The sequence below is a fragment of the Epinephelus fuscoguttatus genome, linkage group LG2, assembly GCF_011397635.1.
Source record: "Epinephelus fuscoguttatus linkage group LG2, E.fuscoguttatus.final_Chr_v1".
NCBI classification, from domain to species: Eukaryota; Metazoa; Chordata; class Actinopteri; order Perciformes; family Serranidae; genus Epinephelus; species Epinephelus fuscoguttatus.
In genome coordinates, this window is record NC_064753.1 from 39,989,774 (window position 1) to 40,007,482 (window position 17,709).

A 17,709-nucleotide genomic window follows, 5' to 3' on the forward strand; every position below is an offset into this window, starting at 1 on the left:
GGTACTGAAGACTATCCCAGCTGTCATTGGGCGAGAGGCGGGGTACACCCTGGACAGACTGCTATTAGTGCTATATCGTAGGCAACTGGACTTCCTTGAGTTTCTTGAAACATTTCGTCTTCAAGAAACTCAAGTAAGTCCAGTTGCCTGTGATGTAGCACTTGTGATTAGCATGACCTGAATGACTGAGAATCTTCACCAAACTGACACTGGGAGAACATGCAGACTCCACACAGGGGGCCCCAGGGGTTGGAAGCAAGAGGGTTTGAAACCCTCCTGAAACCCTGGAACCCTCTTAATGTGAGGCAACAGTACTAACCACTGTTCCACTATGCTGCAAGATTTTGGCATAGGAAGTGTTCTGTTGTCCGTTTGTAGTCCAAGTAGTATTGACCACTCACATTTGAGTAACAGATAAACAGTCTAGCACTGGCCGAAATGCAGTCTTGGAACCTGTCAGCTATTGTCTGACAATTTAGCCTCATATTATGTTTTCTTTTTAGTATTAATCAGCATTCATATGCAGGTGTCCCTTTATAGAGATTAGATGAAATGACTGGCACGAAGAACAGGAAGTTTTGGCTCAGATGTCTGCTGGCTATACTTGATCTCCGATCAGCAGTTTCCCCCAGAGGCTTAATAATGTCAGACCAATAGCCACTGGGTTTCAAGACTGTACCAACAGCTAAAGTATTTCCGTCTGGAACAAAGTGGCAGACCTACCACTGACCGACAGGCCAACATTTTCATCTCTAGATTGATTAAGCAGTAATTTGGATATATCCTGTGATTAGTAGCTTTAGTTCTCCTCATCATATTCGGTTTGGAACAGTAAGTAGATTAAAACAATTATGTAAAGGGTGCACAGTCTTATGATCCAATGTGTCAATTGTTATTTTGTCTTCTAAGTCTAATTGGATCCAGCATTGGCAGCATATTCCTGAGCTCTGAGTGGTTTATGCCCAATTAATAAATGTGTGGTGTTGGCTGCAGCACGGCATTCCTCCCGCAGTTCAGTGCTAATGATTTGGAGCGCTTTAATGTCGACTGCCTTGAATGAAGAGCACTAAGCCTGGTGTCACTGCGGCCCTTAAATCACCATTAGTCTTCTTTTCCGCCTACACACTTTCCTACCTCCAGCCGTCTCTTGTGCGCTTCCCCTCAGATGCTCTCGACGCCCCCCTCCCTTCCTGTCCTTTTCATTTTCGTTTTCCATGTAGGCCCACCGTCTCTTCATTGCTGTCACAGTGTGTCAGAACAGGTGGAATCAATTACTGACCTTCGGCAGCCCCGCTCCCTTACCACAACTAGCTCTTTAATTGAGGGAATTAATGAGTGATCAGTCTGTGAGATGATTTGGTGTCACGGATCTCGCTCTGGCTGTGTGCGAGGGAGGAAAGCTGGGGGAGGGATTGTTTGACCAATCCTGCATAACTAATTCTGTCCTTCCACAAAGGCAGTCAAAGCAGTTCACATGTCCCTGCCTGCCTTCCCCGTCTGCTAATCACCTCTAAGGCTGGTTGAGGAAAGACACAGAAGTGTATTACAACACTAATGCCGCATTTCCACTGCATGGTACGACACGAATCTTCTCAGTTCCACTTGCTTTTGTGTGGTTTTCCATTAGTTTAGGTACTAGATAGTTCCTGGGACTTTTTGTACCATCTTGGTCAAAGTTCCAAGTGAGCTGAGCTGATACTACAAGGTAGAGTTTAAACACTGCAGACCATTGATGGGTTAGAGTTAGGTAGATAATGAGGAAAGAAGGTCCTAAGTCATGCTATAAAACTGCTGTAAATCCACAATACTCATGGTATCTTCAAGAATATATACACTGTATTCCTTTTATGGTAATTGGTTGTCTGCTTACAATTAATCCTTTAATTTAAAAGAAAAGAAAAGAAAAGAAAAGAAAAGAAAGAGACCAGTTACCAAAAGCTGCCCCACGCTGTTCAAACACTCTGTCTGATTGGGGCCTAATGTTGTGGTCAAGGGCCACTGACATACCAGGAAGACATCTATGTGCTCAGATCTTTGTTAACATCCCCTCATCGTACATCCATCGTCTGCATCTTCACATCTGCTCTGGATGTGTTTGTACAGTGGTTCTGAAGTGTCTCATGTGTTTCTCTCTCCCTCTCAACCCCCCACTTCTTTCTTCACAGATGGAATCTCCTGTCTCCACGCCAGCTCCTCCGCCCCTCCACCTCCTGGCCACAGTAGGCAACAGTGAGATTTCCTCGCCGTGTGAGCAGATAATGGTGCGCACACGCTCGGTGGCCGTGAACACATCCGATGTGGCCCTGGCTACCGAACCTGAGTGCTTGGGGCCCTGCGAGCCCGGTACAAGTGTCAATCTCGAAGGCATTGTGTGGCAGGAAACTGAAGACGGTAAGTGGAGTGGTTTAACATGCTGTTTAGTCGGAGTGGGAATCTTTGGGAATCACACAATTTGATTCCAATTGATTCTGGGTTACAAACTGAGTCCCTGTGAAACAAATGAGTGCTGGATTTTGGCCTAACAGAAGAGCTGCAGATATATGGGATGGTTTGTTTTGTGCTGTTACTCACAAAGCCAGTGTGGTTCCATGAAGACATCAGAGGTTTGGGGTTTTCAAGGCTTCAGTGAAGCCTCTGTCGTTTAAAAAGTAATCATCTTGCTGTCATTATGGTACATATTTTGCCTGCTAAAATGTAATTGGATATGCCCTGACTGCCTCAGGAGGTGATGGTGGTACTAATGCGTGCTTTAACAGCCCACATGCTGCATAGTATTGCCAACAAGAATAGTAGTTGGCAGGCAGTTCTTAGGTGGCCTTGATTTGTTTTTTTGCTGGGGAGTATGCAGACAGGAGTTTGTTGCACAGAGATATCTGCTCTCAACAACATGCCTCATAACACAAAGCACTTTTTTTTTTTTTTTTGTGCGAGGCTGCCATTTGGGAATAGAGTTGGCTCCTCTCCCGCAGTGCAGTCCGAGTGAAATCTTAGACGCTCTCAGTTTTCCTCCCTTTGATCGAAACCGCATTCAGCTTATTTAATTTTAAGATGTATCGCTAGCACTATCAAGTTCTGCTGGGTCTGAAAAACTGCCCTCTTTTTCTTTCGTGCATGTGAAATAATGCAAACACCTAATCTTCAAAGCAGCTCGCGCTCAGTCGCTCTGCGGGCATGCTGAGTACAAATCGCCCACACATCCACAGTGCTGCTTGTTGGTTCACTTGCAGGAACCGAACAGAAAAAGGTCCCTGCCTCATCAACATTCCCAAAGCACAGTCCCTGCTATTGAGTGGCTTTTTCTTCCCCCCACTCGCTCCCTTTTTCTTTTTTTTTTTTTTTTGATTTTTGCTCCAGCCCTGGGCTGTGTCAGATTCACCCCTGTTCTCCTCTCTATTGCAACCCTTTTTTCTGTTACCAAGCATCCAGCCAGTCACCCCTTGACTCTGTTTCCAAGCAAACTGGGAGAGAGCGAGTGCAAGGCAGGGGGTTGGGGCAGGGGGGGAGACAGACAAGGCTACTTCTGTTAGTGACACAAACATGGCTCAGAGCCAACACCAGTACTATGTTTGTGCTCCCTCATTCTCTGCCTCCCACAGAGTGATTGACCCTCCCCCTCGCCCTGCCCCCTTCCCTTTCCCCGTCCAAGTCTGTCCTTTGCCTGCACTCACTCTCTCAAAGCTGCTATTTTGGCAGAAAGAGGTAGTGGTTTGGTCTGATGGGGCTGTGTTTTCTTCTGATTCTACTCTATCTGGCTCAGTGGGTGGAGGCCAGTGGGAGCTTTTGAGTGGTTTTAAAAGTGGTATGGTGGAGAGGTATGTGTTGAAGAAAGGAAGGAGGAGGGTGGGGGCGCTCTGCAGGTGTAGTGCACAGGTTGTTACGGTCATCGGAGCTGTTGAGACGAGTAGGGTTTCCAGACGCTAACCCACTTCCCCTCTTTGAAGCCTTTTTTTTTTTCTTTTTTAAATCTCAGACGAAACCTCTATCAGGTAGACACAGTCAGGGTGGGAAATCATGTGATAAAGGATGAAGAGATAGATTTGAGATCTGCAACTATGAAGTTGCCCTCAGATGTCTCTTACGTGTTTTCCCTGTTGCTGCACATCATGTTCCCATGTGTGTTTCTGTTTGAAGACACCACAGCTTGCTCGTTTCACAGGGTTCCTGCAGATCCTTAACAAGGTCTTAAAAGACCCTGAATTCAGTAATCTACAATTAAGGCCTTGCTTGACATTAAAAGGTCTTAAATCAATCTGTCAAAACTCTTAAATTGTAAGACATTGGAATTCGGATTTTATGATTTTTGCATTGTAAAATCTTTATTTTTCCTCAATTTACTGAATGTCTTTAGCACCAACATAACGCAGATCAGGATAGCAGCACCAACAACGCTGATATTGTGTTTCTGGTCAGGACACCCATGCCCCTGTTAAGCTACCTCTTTAAGGCGGAGATGTCCCGCTGTTACTCTGCTTTGCTGTTTTTTTGTAAAAAGTACGATCGCTCAATTGGGTGACAGAGTTGTCTCACCTTTTACCCGGCAGTGGAGGGAATAATAGCACCAAAAAAATGTCTGTATTTAGGACAGCTGGCAGGACGGAAGAAATGTTTTGATGACGTAGTATGTGTGCGACCCACGGCTGGTAGATTTACAAACCAGCTAGAAGCAGTTAGCAGCTAACTCAAAGAAGAAGGACAGCAGCCAAAAATGTCCAGAAATTGGAAATACAGTTAGGTTAGGGAGCTCCTTACCCTCCAAGTAGAAGACGAGTTTAGCCACCACATAACAGGAACAGTAAATGATTGTTGTTACCATGTTTTGCCATTGTTATTGTTTATAAAGCGCTTCCAATGTGTTATATGTCACACTAGAGTCCAACACTGTTATGTTACACTTCATGCCTGGATGCTAATGTGCTATCTTAAATCAAACATGGGGGTGTGATGATGCAGCCATTGTTTAGTTCTGTGTAAAAGTGCAAAGGTGGTGTAAGGAAGGTACCGACCCTGTTGCGCGATCTCTGTGTAAGAAGGGATTCGGATCAGAGGATCCACTCTCTGCTAGCTTAGTGGTTCCCAACTGGTCCATCCACGGGGTCCAGATTTCTCCTTAGTCATTAGTTCAGTGTCCCACAGTTTAATGTATCTGGCGTCACACTTGGGTTTGGCCATGTCGTCCAGCTAGTTTGCTGTCTCTGTCAAGTAGCTGTCCGTTACTCACTCACTCTACAGCAGGAAAATGGCACTTGAAAATAAAAGCTCTGTGCCATAGATTCCCTGTACTTCAAAATAAAGAGTGCTTAGTCCCACGCTCACGAGTCACTTGCGGCTATTCAGAATGGACCTGCGACCCATCAGTTGGGAACCACTGCGCTAGCTAGCTGTGACTGTGGACGACATAGAGAAGTGCAAATCCAGCAAAACTGGCTATTTATCCAAGATTTGCTGCCATAGCTAAAACCAGAACAAGGCAATGCATACGAGGCTTGGTGTACTTCATCCAGAAAGTTTTTCAGACTCAGCACAATGGGATTCAAGGCAGTGGAAATAGTGGGACACAAAATTGCCAAGAGAACTCAAACAACAAATGCCAGTATTTCCCGGTACTGTTGTTCTCATCTCCACCATGCGACAAAAAAAAAGTTTTATATTACAATAAACGTTGTAGTAAGTGAAGTTGGTTCATGTTTTTTTCTTCTGTTTTTGTTATTGTAGAAGTAGTCCTAAATATCATTTTGAATGGCATTAAAAAAAAGTCTTAAATCTAACATGTTTTAAGCTTAAGGAACCCTAGTTTAAGCAAAGTCTGCAATAGTTTTGTGTGTGTATAGAAATCTGTCGCAGCTGAAGTGTATGCTGTTCCTGAAGCAGAGATGCAGTTGACAGTTTTAGCAGCCATAAACAGTCATCAGTGTTGTTGGTGCTGTTAAAATATAAGATTGAATCTGTGCTGAGTTTCTAAGAAGGTATTTGTCAATAGCCTCCATTGTATTACATTTTGCACACTACATTAAACAACACAAAGATGTGTATTCCTGCTACATCATTTTAATGGTACGAGGCCTCTAACAACCCACCGGCTAGTTTTAAAATGAAAGAGACCCAGATGCTGCTTACTTCAAACTGCACTGCCATTCTGCCGTCTTTCCCTGAGAGACCCATGAAAGCAGACTTCTCTCATTGTGGTGCAACTGAGCAAATGAGAACCAAATGAGGAAATCAAGCAAATCCAGGCAGAGTACCAGGGAAGAGCAACAAACAGAGGCCCCAAAGACATAGCAGAGGCATCCTGATTAGCAGTGAAGTTGAGCAGTTCCCCACTTCTCTGCATGACAAGTCCCATACAGAGCTGTTTAGGCATGCACTGCGTGTGCGCGCGTTTCATTTAGCATGCCAACCAACAGCTGCTTCATCACCTCCGCCTTTCGGCCTTGTGGGAGTAAATGAACAACAGGCTCCCAGTAATTGTCTGTGCCTCACCCGGCTCACAGAGTGCTAGAGAAAGGAACAGATGAGGAGGAAGCAAGCGACACCTTACAAAATGCGATCACAGAAGCGGCACCTTCGGTCAGAGCTGACAAGAATCTTGTCTGATGAGGCCAAATAAATTTTTCATCCTGTGTAATGTGAGCACAGATGTAGCAGTTGAATCTGGATAACGGCTGGACTGAATGTGGATTGCTGACTGAACAAAATAACCTCTAACACTTAAAAAATAGGATTCAATTTGATGTTTGTGTAGGAGAATATATGGATGGATAATGGATAATATGAGGTGAGGGAAAGCGAGTCCATGTCATTCAGTCAGGGGGCGAATGAAGCGTAGACAGGAGGAAAGGAGGGGGGTTGGAGTCGTGGTATTTTAAGGCCCGGCACTGACACAAATCCCCTCAGCGCAGACGAGGCAGTGGCAGCTCCCAGGGTCGCGTCGGCAGAGCGATGGGCCAACCCCTCCCAGGCTTAGCATGCTGATACCTCCAAATGTCATCTCTAAAATGCTGGAGAAGTTTATTGCTCTTGAAACGCAGCCCAGAACGCCTTGGCTCCTGCTCCAGGGCAGAGGGAACACAGAGGGGGCCCCTTTGGCCAAACACTGCAGCTCCATGCCAGTGCTCCCCCCTCTTACACACACCCCGACCCTCCAGTACACAGCAGGCTATTCCCCAAGCACGTCCTACAGCTTCTTAAGCTCCCTAATAGATAAATAATACAGGCTGTTTGTGATAAATGTTTGTCTCATTGATTATTTATGCAACACACATTACATCATTGTAACATTGCATGCATTGGCCTTAGCTCAGGAGTTAAAAGCGGTTTGGCATCGGAATAGAAGAGAGGTCAGTGTGAAACGGATATTCCTGTATAAACATTTGAGAGATGTGTTGGGGTTTTTTTTGCTCTATTTCTCCAACGCTGTCAGGGAGTAGAGAAGGGGAATATTGTATGAAAGGAGCACTTGGCTCTGTAGCTCACTTGCCAGCTATGCTTCCTTGCTCTTTTGAAGACCACCTGTCAGTGGCCTCATTGAAATGTTTTTACAAAGGCGAGCGGTGGCTGCTCTCTGTGAACTCGCTATAGAAACTGTCCTTGAAATAAGAGTGAGCATTCTCGGGAAGCCTGTAGTCCTCTGCCAGGCCAATGAGCAAGAAGAAGATGGAGTGAGAAATCAATCACGGACCTCTGTTAACAGTAGAGGACACATTGAAAAGAAAAGAACAAATGTGCTACGCCTCTTTCTTTCTCTCGCCCACACTTTGATTTGCCAGTTCCTTAGCCATGTTTACTTTCCAACCTTACCAAGCCAGTCTTTACCCTCATCAGTGTTCACTATGCAACAGTGGAAGCGGGCAATTTCCAGGGGGAAAAATGAACACTCCCATGTTTTAAACATAGAAAAAGAATCAGACTAGGACGGACATTTCCATTAAATCTTTGCAGTGGATTGGTCAGAGCAGCCATTGCCATTGAAGCCACCGTAGCGGGCTAACTTTCATGTTAACTTCTGCATTAAATAAAAACAACTTGTGAAAAGTCACAAAGTCCCTGAGATTAGGTTTTGCAGTGACGCCCAAAGGAGCCGTTGTGTAGTACAAAGAGGCATCTTTTGTGCACTTACACCATTGTCTGATGTTGCAGCATTATGTACTGACAAGAGTAAAGTGGGATTTATACTTGTGCATCAGCTCTATGCAGACTCTACACCATAGTGAGCATTTATAGTTGTGTGATGGTGCATCTGTGTCACTCTGCAGTTACACCACTGAAACACTAGTTGGCAGCAGGATTTCTGTGAAGGGCTGTAAAGTTTAGTTGATTCAAAACTTACCCAAAACTTTAAACATGGCTTAACAGCGACAAATTAAAACAAAAGTACACAAATCAGCTTCACTATAACTCGCAGCATTCACAGACAAACACTGGTCTTTATCTGGACACATTCTCCCCACAAATACAACATGCTAATGTTTTTAGCACAAGCCTATGGCATTTTACAGTGTATAAATTAGCCTAGGGGCTAGCAAACTTTTCCTCTACTCATATAAAACCAGGGACAACAGCAACATTTAACAAAGGTAATGTTACAAAATTCTGTTCCATTACAACTCACAAGGTTCACAGAAAAAAACAACTGTTTTATACTAAAAACGTTTTCCAAACAAATACAACATGCTAACGTTATTAGCACAAGCCTATGGCATTTTACAGTGTATAAATTAGCCTAGCAACAAGCGACAGTTTCCTCTGCTCATATGAAGCCAGGATAAATCACACACAAGACTTAAAATGCTATTTTTGTGGAGGCTTTATTGTCTTCGTAATTTATTGTGTCTTAAAGCAAAGTAAAGCTTCATTTCCACTGAGGGAAATGGTTTCAGCTTACAGAAATAGACAGGAGGTCTGTGTTGCCGCAACATCTACTTACATTTCTGAGGAGGTGCACATAAGGTTACGGTGTAGGCTCTACGTCAACACAGAGTTCTCAAACTCTGTGACACACTTTATGGGCATACTGACGTGTTGTCACCGTAACAACTAACACCCATCGCCATTTTCTTTTGTACTAGCATGGCAAACAGTTGCGTATCCTTACTACTCATTCTCTTTCTGTGATTTTAAATTAATTTAATTCACCAGCGTTCCTAAATATGTGGTTGAAATAATACTCTGCATGGAACTTAAGATATAGATGACTCACATTCTTTAAGGGAGCAGGCTTGTCTTGTTAGTCACAAACTTAGTCCCCAGGAGGTGTTATCAAGATGGCACCCGAGTTAACCCAAATCTCTTAAGAGAGACTTGGTTCCTATTCATATTGGCTGACAACTGCATTTTTTCAAGCACTTAGATGGCCTTGAAACGTAAATCATATGCCTGGAGGAACTGTAGGCTCTGCCAGTGGTTGTCATAAGATATCACGTTTGCTATATACACGTCAACGAGAGCTTGAGTAATGCGCCTTTGGCAGACCTGTCTCTTAATCTGAGCACCATCTCCTTTAAGGAAAAAAAAACAACAGTGGGTTTGTTTTGACAGAAGGATTATAGATTTACCCAGATGACATTTAAGGAAACTGCTCTCTGCCTTACAACTTATTTACAGTAATACATGCATGAAAAGTTGGTAGAGATGTTATATGCATGGTTGCTGTTTTGTGGTTTACTCCCACTGTAAGAGTAAACATGTACTGATTTTGTGTGTGCGGAGGGAGAAACTGCTGCATGCGGCTGATAATGCTGTGACGATGTGGGCAGCATACTAATGCTCCCTTCCTTTGCCTCTCAGTGGTATGAGAGAATTGACCTTCTCACAGGCTGTTATTCTTGTCAGTGAGAGTGACTTCGCACTTTTACCTCTTATGAACCGGAATGCAGCCTGAACTTTTCAGATAGGGCTCACTTGAATGCTCTAAAACTCAAAATAAAACCATAAATGACACTATTGTTTCATTTTCTGCTCACTGGTAAACCTTTACTTCACTACTAAGATACTTTTTTTTACGGTGTGTTTATCAGTGTTTTATTTCTTGGCTTTTTCCTTTGTGATACTTGTGCTTTGAAAATTGCTGTAATGTGTAGCACAGGTGCAACTAACAGTCTATTTTTATTACACATCATATGCCAGTTATAGTCTACATTAATTGATAAATCATTTGTCAGGAAATGTCAGAAAATGGTAAAAAAAAAAAAAAACACCAATTCAGTTTCCCATTTCTGCTCTGAAATTGCAAAAACAATAAATTTATGATCAGAATTACAAAGCAGAAAAAGAGAAGACACCACAAACAAGAGTAAGACTGAAAATGAATTAAACATTAACAAGGAAACTAGATTTACAAAAGTATTGATAAACTAAATTTAGTTATTTAAAGATCGTTACATTGGTCCTTATGCCAGGAAAAAACAACCTAAAGATCAAGAAGTACAACACAGTAATTAATCTATTAAGCTTGTACATTAAGTGCTCAACAGTGACAGTAAAGCTAAAAATAGTCAGGTGTCCAGAATGTTATTGCTAGTGATACATATTTGATCAACATATTGCTAGTAGCAACGAGAAAGCTCTCACTAGGATCTGGGGTAAAGAAACACCACCAACAAAGGATCAGTGGCTAACAACTGTGGAAGAAATGTTTTTAATGGAGAAACTGACACATACTGAGACTACAAGAAGCACAACTGGAAGGAAAATGGGGGAAAATGGCTCAATACAAGACTCAAAAAGACGACACTGCACTGGAATAATAATCAAAAGATACACAAATCCCGAAGGCTGTAAAAATGTGTACAAGCAGTTGAAAAAAGTAGAAAAAAGGCTTCCAGACCAAATGTGAAGCACATTTTTGCCGGCATTACTCACTCAAATACGGTTGCTGGAGTGTCCATGGAAGTAATAGTTATGCTAACTAACTGGGGAAGGCAGCTAATGCTAACATTAGTGCTGGAATCAAGTAACAAATACATAGTTTCAGAATTAATCCCCCTCGTTTCTTTGTTCTGTCTCTGCCCAAAGCCGGTGACAAGTTTGTTCTTGTCTATTTCGTATTTGTCAATAGATTTTTGCAACACGGAATCGCCCAAATTTTACTTGCAAATTGTAACATTTCAAATCACTCGGTTGCTCATTTGCATTACCTTGTGCAAATTTGCACCTTAACATTGACTTAGTAAATAATTGACGAAGTAAATCCATCATAGCACACAACTGCTGCTATTAACAGACCCTATTCTGACGCGATGGGTTACAGCTTGAAAAAATTGAGGTCTATTGAGATACAGTTTCTATTCCCATTCAGCTGTGGCAGACCAAAGTAGCACAAGCAGAAATATCTCCTTTATTAATGGACTGCTTCAGAGCTTCTTTTGAACATATCTATAAAAAATGTACTGCCTTATCACTTAAGAGTAAGGTCTGCCTCACAGTAGTTGTGTGCAATAATGGAATTGCTAAGTGTGAAGAGGAGGCAACTTTAGAAAAAGGAACCTGTTTGGGTTAATAAGTGTCAAACTACTAGTAAATTAGTTCTGAGTGAGACCTCATCTTGAATGAGGAACATATTCTGAGTTAGTAAGATTTAATTTGGAGTTGTTTGAACACTTTCAATAACCTCCCATTCTACTGACTACAGGTGCTAACTCTCAGTTAGTGTCCCAGTAGTTGTGGAATATGATTAAGCAGAATAGGGCATTTGCCTAATAAGTGCTTTATAATGACTAATAAAGAGCCCATAGCCTACTAACATGCATGCTAATAAGCAAGGAGTTAATGGTGAATATGTGTATCTTAATATAAAGTTACCGCCATTTTTATTTGCCCCTTTTACACAGAGCTCATACTATAGGGCTGCCCTTCTTTACGCCACCATTGCATTTTTACACAGAACCAAACAACGGCAGAATCAAGCTGCTTCAGTCTGTGATTTTAGACAGAATGCTGGCATCTGCAAGCAAAAGAGGTGTGACAGTTTTGACATGTAACACAACAGTGTCGGCTTCTAGTGTGACTTATGTGCATCCGCAATGCTTTCTAAACAATGACAGTGGTGTAACATGGCACTAGCAATCATTTACTGTCGCTGTTGTATGGCAGCTGATCTCGTCCTCTGCTTGGAGGGTAATAAGTTCCCGTACTTCACTGTCTCCCCAAAATTTGCGGACTTTTTCAGCCACTGTACTTCTTTGAGTTAGCTGCTAACTGCTATCAGCTGCATTTCTAAGTCTTCTGGTGTGGATGTGTCAAAATGTCAAAACCCGTCCTATCCATGGTCCAGTCCTGCTGGCTGTCCCTTTTACACAGACACCATTTTAGCGCTGTTACAACCTCCGCTGCCCGCGTAAAGGAGAGACAACGTTGTCCCAACTTTCTGCGATCGTACCTTTCATAGAGAATGGTGAGGCAACATAACAGCGTGATATTTCCACCTTTAAACAGGCAGTGTAAAAGAGGCCCTTGTCAGAAGGGGCTGAAACAATTACTAAATCAAATTAATTGCTCATTAATCTTATGTTGATTAACTAATTAATTGATCAACAAATCATTTCAGCTCTACAGTATAATCTTCACTTCTACTTGGAATTACCAAAACACTCAGAACACCACAAGTCCTACATTCCTTTATATCACCAGCATCTCCAGAGCTAAAAGTGACTCACACAATTCGTCCCAAATCCCTGTCTGCCCAGGATTTAAGATAAGGTCAGGTTTAGGACTTTGTATTCTGACACTGACAAAACAGGACAAGCTCGACTTCATTTTATGCACCACGAGTGCAGAAACACTCTTAAAATGGACTGTTGGAAACATGCTCAGACAGTTGAATGCTCAAACGCTTCATTTATCGATGTTGTAGTTATTGCTCATGGCAGCACCCGGCTATCTTTTATCTTCTCTGCGTAATGAATACTGACACTATTTTTCTCATTGTTCTCACTTTGATATTTGTGGGGCTTTTAGTGCAGAAGAAATGGGGATGAGAAAAAGAGCCGCTCTCTAACAGGATACAAACTAAAGCCTGTCAATAATTACTTGACTGTATACAAGAGGTGATAATTACAAGTGTTGCTAATTGTTCACATAAGTATTTTTTTAAATCAAGACTTGCCTTTTTTTTTTTTTTAAACAGACACATTTAAAGACTTTTAATTTATTTGATATTCGAGAGAACAGTCTCATAATGTCACAACCAATCATCACACAGACGTGATCTTCCATTCTCAAAGATAACAAAGGCATTTTGACAAGGTCAGTCAGTGAAAATGCCATTAACCCCACTGAATTCCTGTTGAGCTGAAGCAGAGCAGAGGTCAGCCAGTGAACCCGTGGCCCTCACCAGCAGCAGAGGACCTGATATTCTGGCCCCGCTGCAACCTAATGAAATGTGTTAAGGAGGGAGGAGGGGGACGTTTCAGGGCCAGAGGGGGGCAGTCACCCATGCAGCAGACAGACCTTCTGCTGACTTAATTTGTCCCCTAACATTACCCTCTTGTCCAAGTAATCCTATACAAGTACAAGCTGGAGTTTGGTGCACAAGGAGGGTTGCCATTTGTTGTTCGACAGCATTGAAAGGAAATGAGTGGTAAAATTACAGGCCAATTCCTCTCAGTAATGTGGGCTTCACTCAGCTGTCAGGAGTGACCCTAATAAGGCTGACACAAAGGGGGTGGGTGGAGGAGGGAACTGCTCCAAATCAGCCTGTTTCTCCCCCAGAAACGAGCAAAGAGAGCGATCACGGCTCACACAGACCCTGATATGTAACTTCCCTGTGTGTAAACAAACGATCATGCATGGAGAGTCGTCTCCGTTTCTTGTGTAATTTGCTTTCCGCCACAGGGAAATTTGTTTGGGTTGTTTTGTCAAGGGCTTTCCATGTTTAGACAGACTTGGCGTTGACATCTTTGTCCCGACAGCTTGAAAATTATTCCTGGGATGAAAGTGTGCAGATAAATTCAAATGGCTCTTAGCTTTCAGCATTGAAACTTAATCTTAATCTCATTGCATCACCCTTGAGCATATTTTTATGATATTGCCAAGAAATTCTGTGAATTTCAAGAGACTTTATTAAGTCGTCCAGTGGAAGCAATATGTTGTGATGGATGTAAAATGACACAGCGTGAGTCAAAAGAAGATTCTGCAGAGACATAAATTGTCAGTAAACTAGATCATTAATACTTATTTTAAAACAAGGCTTCCTCGTCTGAAACCATTTTCTTTTTTTCAAGCAACTCAGTGGATGTGCAGTCAACATATCAATACATTATTTAATTAGTCAGATTAATAAGTTGCCTAATGAGGAGAAACTGTCATCTGAACAAGCTACATTTCTTTTAATAAGAAAATGTGTCTACTTGTGTATGCAAGAGGGCAGAGCTGATTGTTGTACTTCTCCATTGTGCTCAGAAATAATTATTATCTTTGGAAACCAATCAGTACAATTTAAGGAAAGAATCAAGGAGAGATGACAGTATTGTAATAATGATGTAAAATGATTTCCAAACGTCTGCCATTGTTAGAATAATCCAGGCCGTGTTTACCTTAGACTTTCCAATAATTTAATTTCAAGGCTCTGCATTGAAAACCCTTTTCACTGATGCTGAGATGAGGAATAATGTAATACGATAACTCACTTCCTCTAAGCTACACACTGTATACACACTGTGAAAGCCTTTTAACAGCATAAATTTAGCTTGCCTTCTTGAAACATATTAATTAAACATGAAGCACTGCAACACCATTTCTTTTTTCTTTTTCTTTTTTTGAAAGCAGCATTCCCATTTGAGTTAAGATGCATCCACATTTCTTTGAATGTCCTTGAGATGTCCCACATATCGTTCAAGGAACCACTTTATTAGCATTCACAGAAAGTATCGCGGAGGCAGAGATCTGAGGTGACCCAGAAGCCAAGGACCACTCTGACAGGATTACAGAGCTCCTTGGCTTCAACATGGGAGGGTGGCCAAAAGGACGCCACTCTCAGGGAAAAATCTCATGCACAGAGTCTAGAAAAAGGCTCGTCAAAGATTCAGTTTGAAGCAAAGAAATTGATGAATTCAAAATTGAGCTGCTGACCTATAAGTAGGTACTACAGGGTTTTCTGTAGCGTGAATGTCTGGCACATCATGTTAAACACATTTTTGCGATGGCTGCGCTGTCCATGTGTTTCCAGTATGTTTTATTGAGGTGTTGACTTACCTTTTGCAACTAATGGCACAAAAAGTATTTCTGGCTGATTTTTTTTTTTTTGTAATCCTGATTTTAGTGCTATATAATTAATCTTTATCGTTGGGCTGTCGTTAGGTATATTTTTGCTTTTTAAATGCAAATACAACACAGTTTTAAGACAAGTTAAATAGTTGATTACTGTAAAATGCAGAACAGAGAAGTGCATTGAGCCATGGTGTTTTTTTAGCCGAGAGGCTTTGATTGCATGTGGTTGCTGATGTGAAATGTCTGGATACTGAAAAGTAAAAATGTCAGCACCAAGTAGACTACATGAGAGGACAGACCTGCCAGTCTATAGCCCTGTTTCCACCAAGCAGTCCGGTACAGTACAGTTCGGTATGCTTTTTGTCTGTTTCCACTGTGAAAAGTTGTGGATGGTACCAATGGAACCGTTCTGTACCATCCCCATTTTCGGTCCCCCCTCTGTTGGGGTACCTAGCACACAGATCTGGTACTAAAAGGTGGAGCTGTGAACACTGCAGTCTGATTGGTCAGTAGAGGACGGTCACTCTGCTCAGGGCTGAGTTGTGTCTGGTTTTGAGGCTCATGTAACCACTGTTCATACTGTGGAGAGTTTTATTAGTAAACTGTAACTTCACAGTGAGTACTGAAGGGTTACTTTTGGTTTCAAAGGTACCATACAGAACGTGTTTTGTGGAAATGGAGCTAAAGTGGGTTCAGTTTGGTATTATTTTCTCCTTGATTGTTGTTGTTCAGCACTTGCACATGTTGGATTTGAGGGTCGGTCCTTGTGGCATTTGTCCCACCCCTAAAAAGTGACTGTGACAAACACAGCTTTTTACCCGAAGTTGGACATTTTTCAACTCTTAGCAACCAGAAAAATACACCAAATGTGCAGCACTCAGCACAGAATTGATGCTCAGCACCTAAACATATAAGGGGGGGAAAAAAACAAAACATGAACACAGTGGTTGTCGTGGTCGCTTGCCCTCCCCTGCAGTTGGCCTGTCAGTAGCATGGTATTGCAATATTGCTGTAATTGGGACAGCAACAGTGTTAATGCTCAGTAAGATTGATGTCCATGTGATCACTGCACCTCTTCTCTTCACTTTCACGTTTATGAAGCAAAGTGTTTGCAACCCTACACTCTGCTTTTCACCAGCAGACACCTGTGAGCTGTAGTTCAGGGAAATATGGGTAACTTCCCAAGAAGAACCTGATACAAAGATTTATGTTTCAACAGGACAGTGATGCATATCTCACAGCCGTATACACCACAGCATTTCTTCAGAACAAGATTGTGAAAGTCCTTGGTATGTGAGCCAAAGGTCAGACCTGAGTCATTTTAAAGAAAACCTTTGCAGGGGCTTGAAGATGGTCTTTTGAGATACTCCTGACTTAGCTTGAGTAAATCCTGGGGAAGAATTACAGGAAATGATGTGTCAAACTATAAATTCAAGATGACCCAGAGCTGGAATCAGTGACAGACTTTGGTTGAAATACCAACCAAGATGTCGGCATCTCCAGCATATATTTAAAAAGTGTCACACCTAATCATTATGGGTCGTTATATCGTCAAAAACTCTTGGAATAAAACGCAGTGTCGTTAGAATTATATTTAACTTGATCATTTAAGCATTTTAATGTTCTTTATTTTGTCACCTCCATCTACATGTAGTCTTGAAGTATGAAAATATAGTTCTTTGAAGGAATTGTTAGACATTTGGGGAAATGTGTGTGTTGCTTTCTTGCAGTAAGAGTTTGATGAAAAGATCAAAACCACCCCCATGTCTGTTAAATATGAAGCTACATGCAGCAGCTGATTTTAGCTTAGGATAAAGACTGGAAATGAGGAAAAAATAGCCTGGCAAGGTTAAAGTATTCTCAACTAACTCTTTGTTTTCTTAAAAAAAAAAAAAAAAAAAAAAAAAAAGTAGTTAATAGAAATTGTCAGCACAGAGGAAACTGTAGCTGGAGTCCTTTATGGAGTTTCTATGGGAATAAATGATTTGTATACATAGTTGTATTTCCAATATTTTCTTTATGTACCTTTTTCAACTTTATTTATGTATCTCAATTTTTACTAATATTTAAGGATGGATTTCTGAACAGCTTTGGTATGTAAGACTTGTATATGCATCATGGGTATTTAAAATGGCAACTCAGTTTAAGAAAGAGGCACTACCTCGAAATGTTACACAGCATTAAAATCCTTCTACCAGGGGCTTTTTGGTAGGCGGATCTATTGTTTTCCATTGTGCCAGATATTCCTTGGATCAGTGGTTCAAGCAAAAACGACCTTAGCAGACGATGAAGACATTTGAGAAATTGCGGAACAGAACGAATCAGTCATAGAGTGAAAATAATTCTCAGTCCACATGTCACAATGTTTTTATTGGCCTGACAGATCACCACCATCTACAAGACTGCCTCCTTTAAAAGGTAGCTACATTTTTTTAAGATTACAACCTCCTCTACTGGCGCCTTGTTTGTCATTGTATGAATCTTTTGACTCTACCCTCTAGTGCCATCTAT

General features: G+C 41.8%; 1 protein-coding gene across 2 annotated transcripts in view; it reads left to right on the plus strand.

The window, feature by feature from the left end:
- The window catches only part of LOC125901739 (zinc finger protein 609-like), a 109,646-nt gene that overhangs the window by 76,538 nt on the left and 15,399 nt on the right, over positions 1-17,709 (plus strand). For both annotated transcript variants that reach the window (XM_049597623.1, XM_049597632.1), the window contains exon 3: positions 2,166-2,391. In XM_049597623.1, the coding sequence (XP_049453580.1) occupies positions 2,166-2,391 (226 nt within the window). The remainder of the gene's footprint in view (positions 1-2,165; positions 2,392-17,709) is intronic.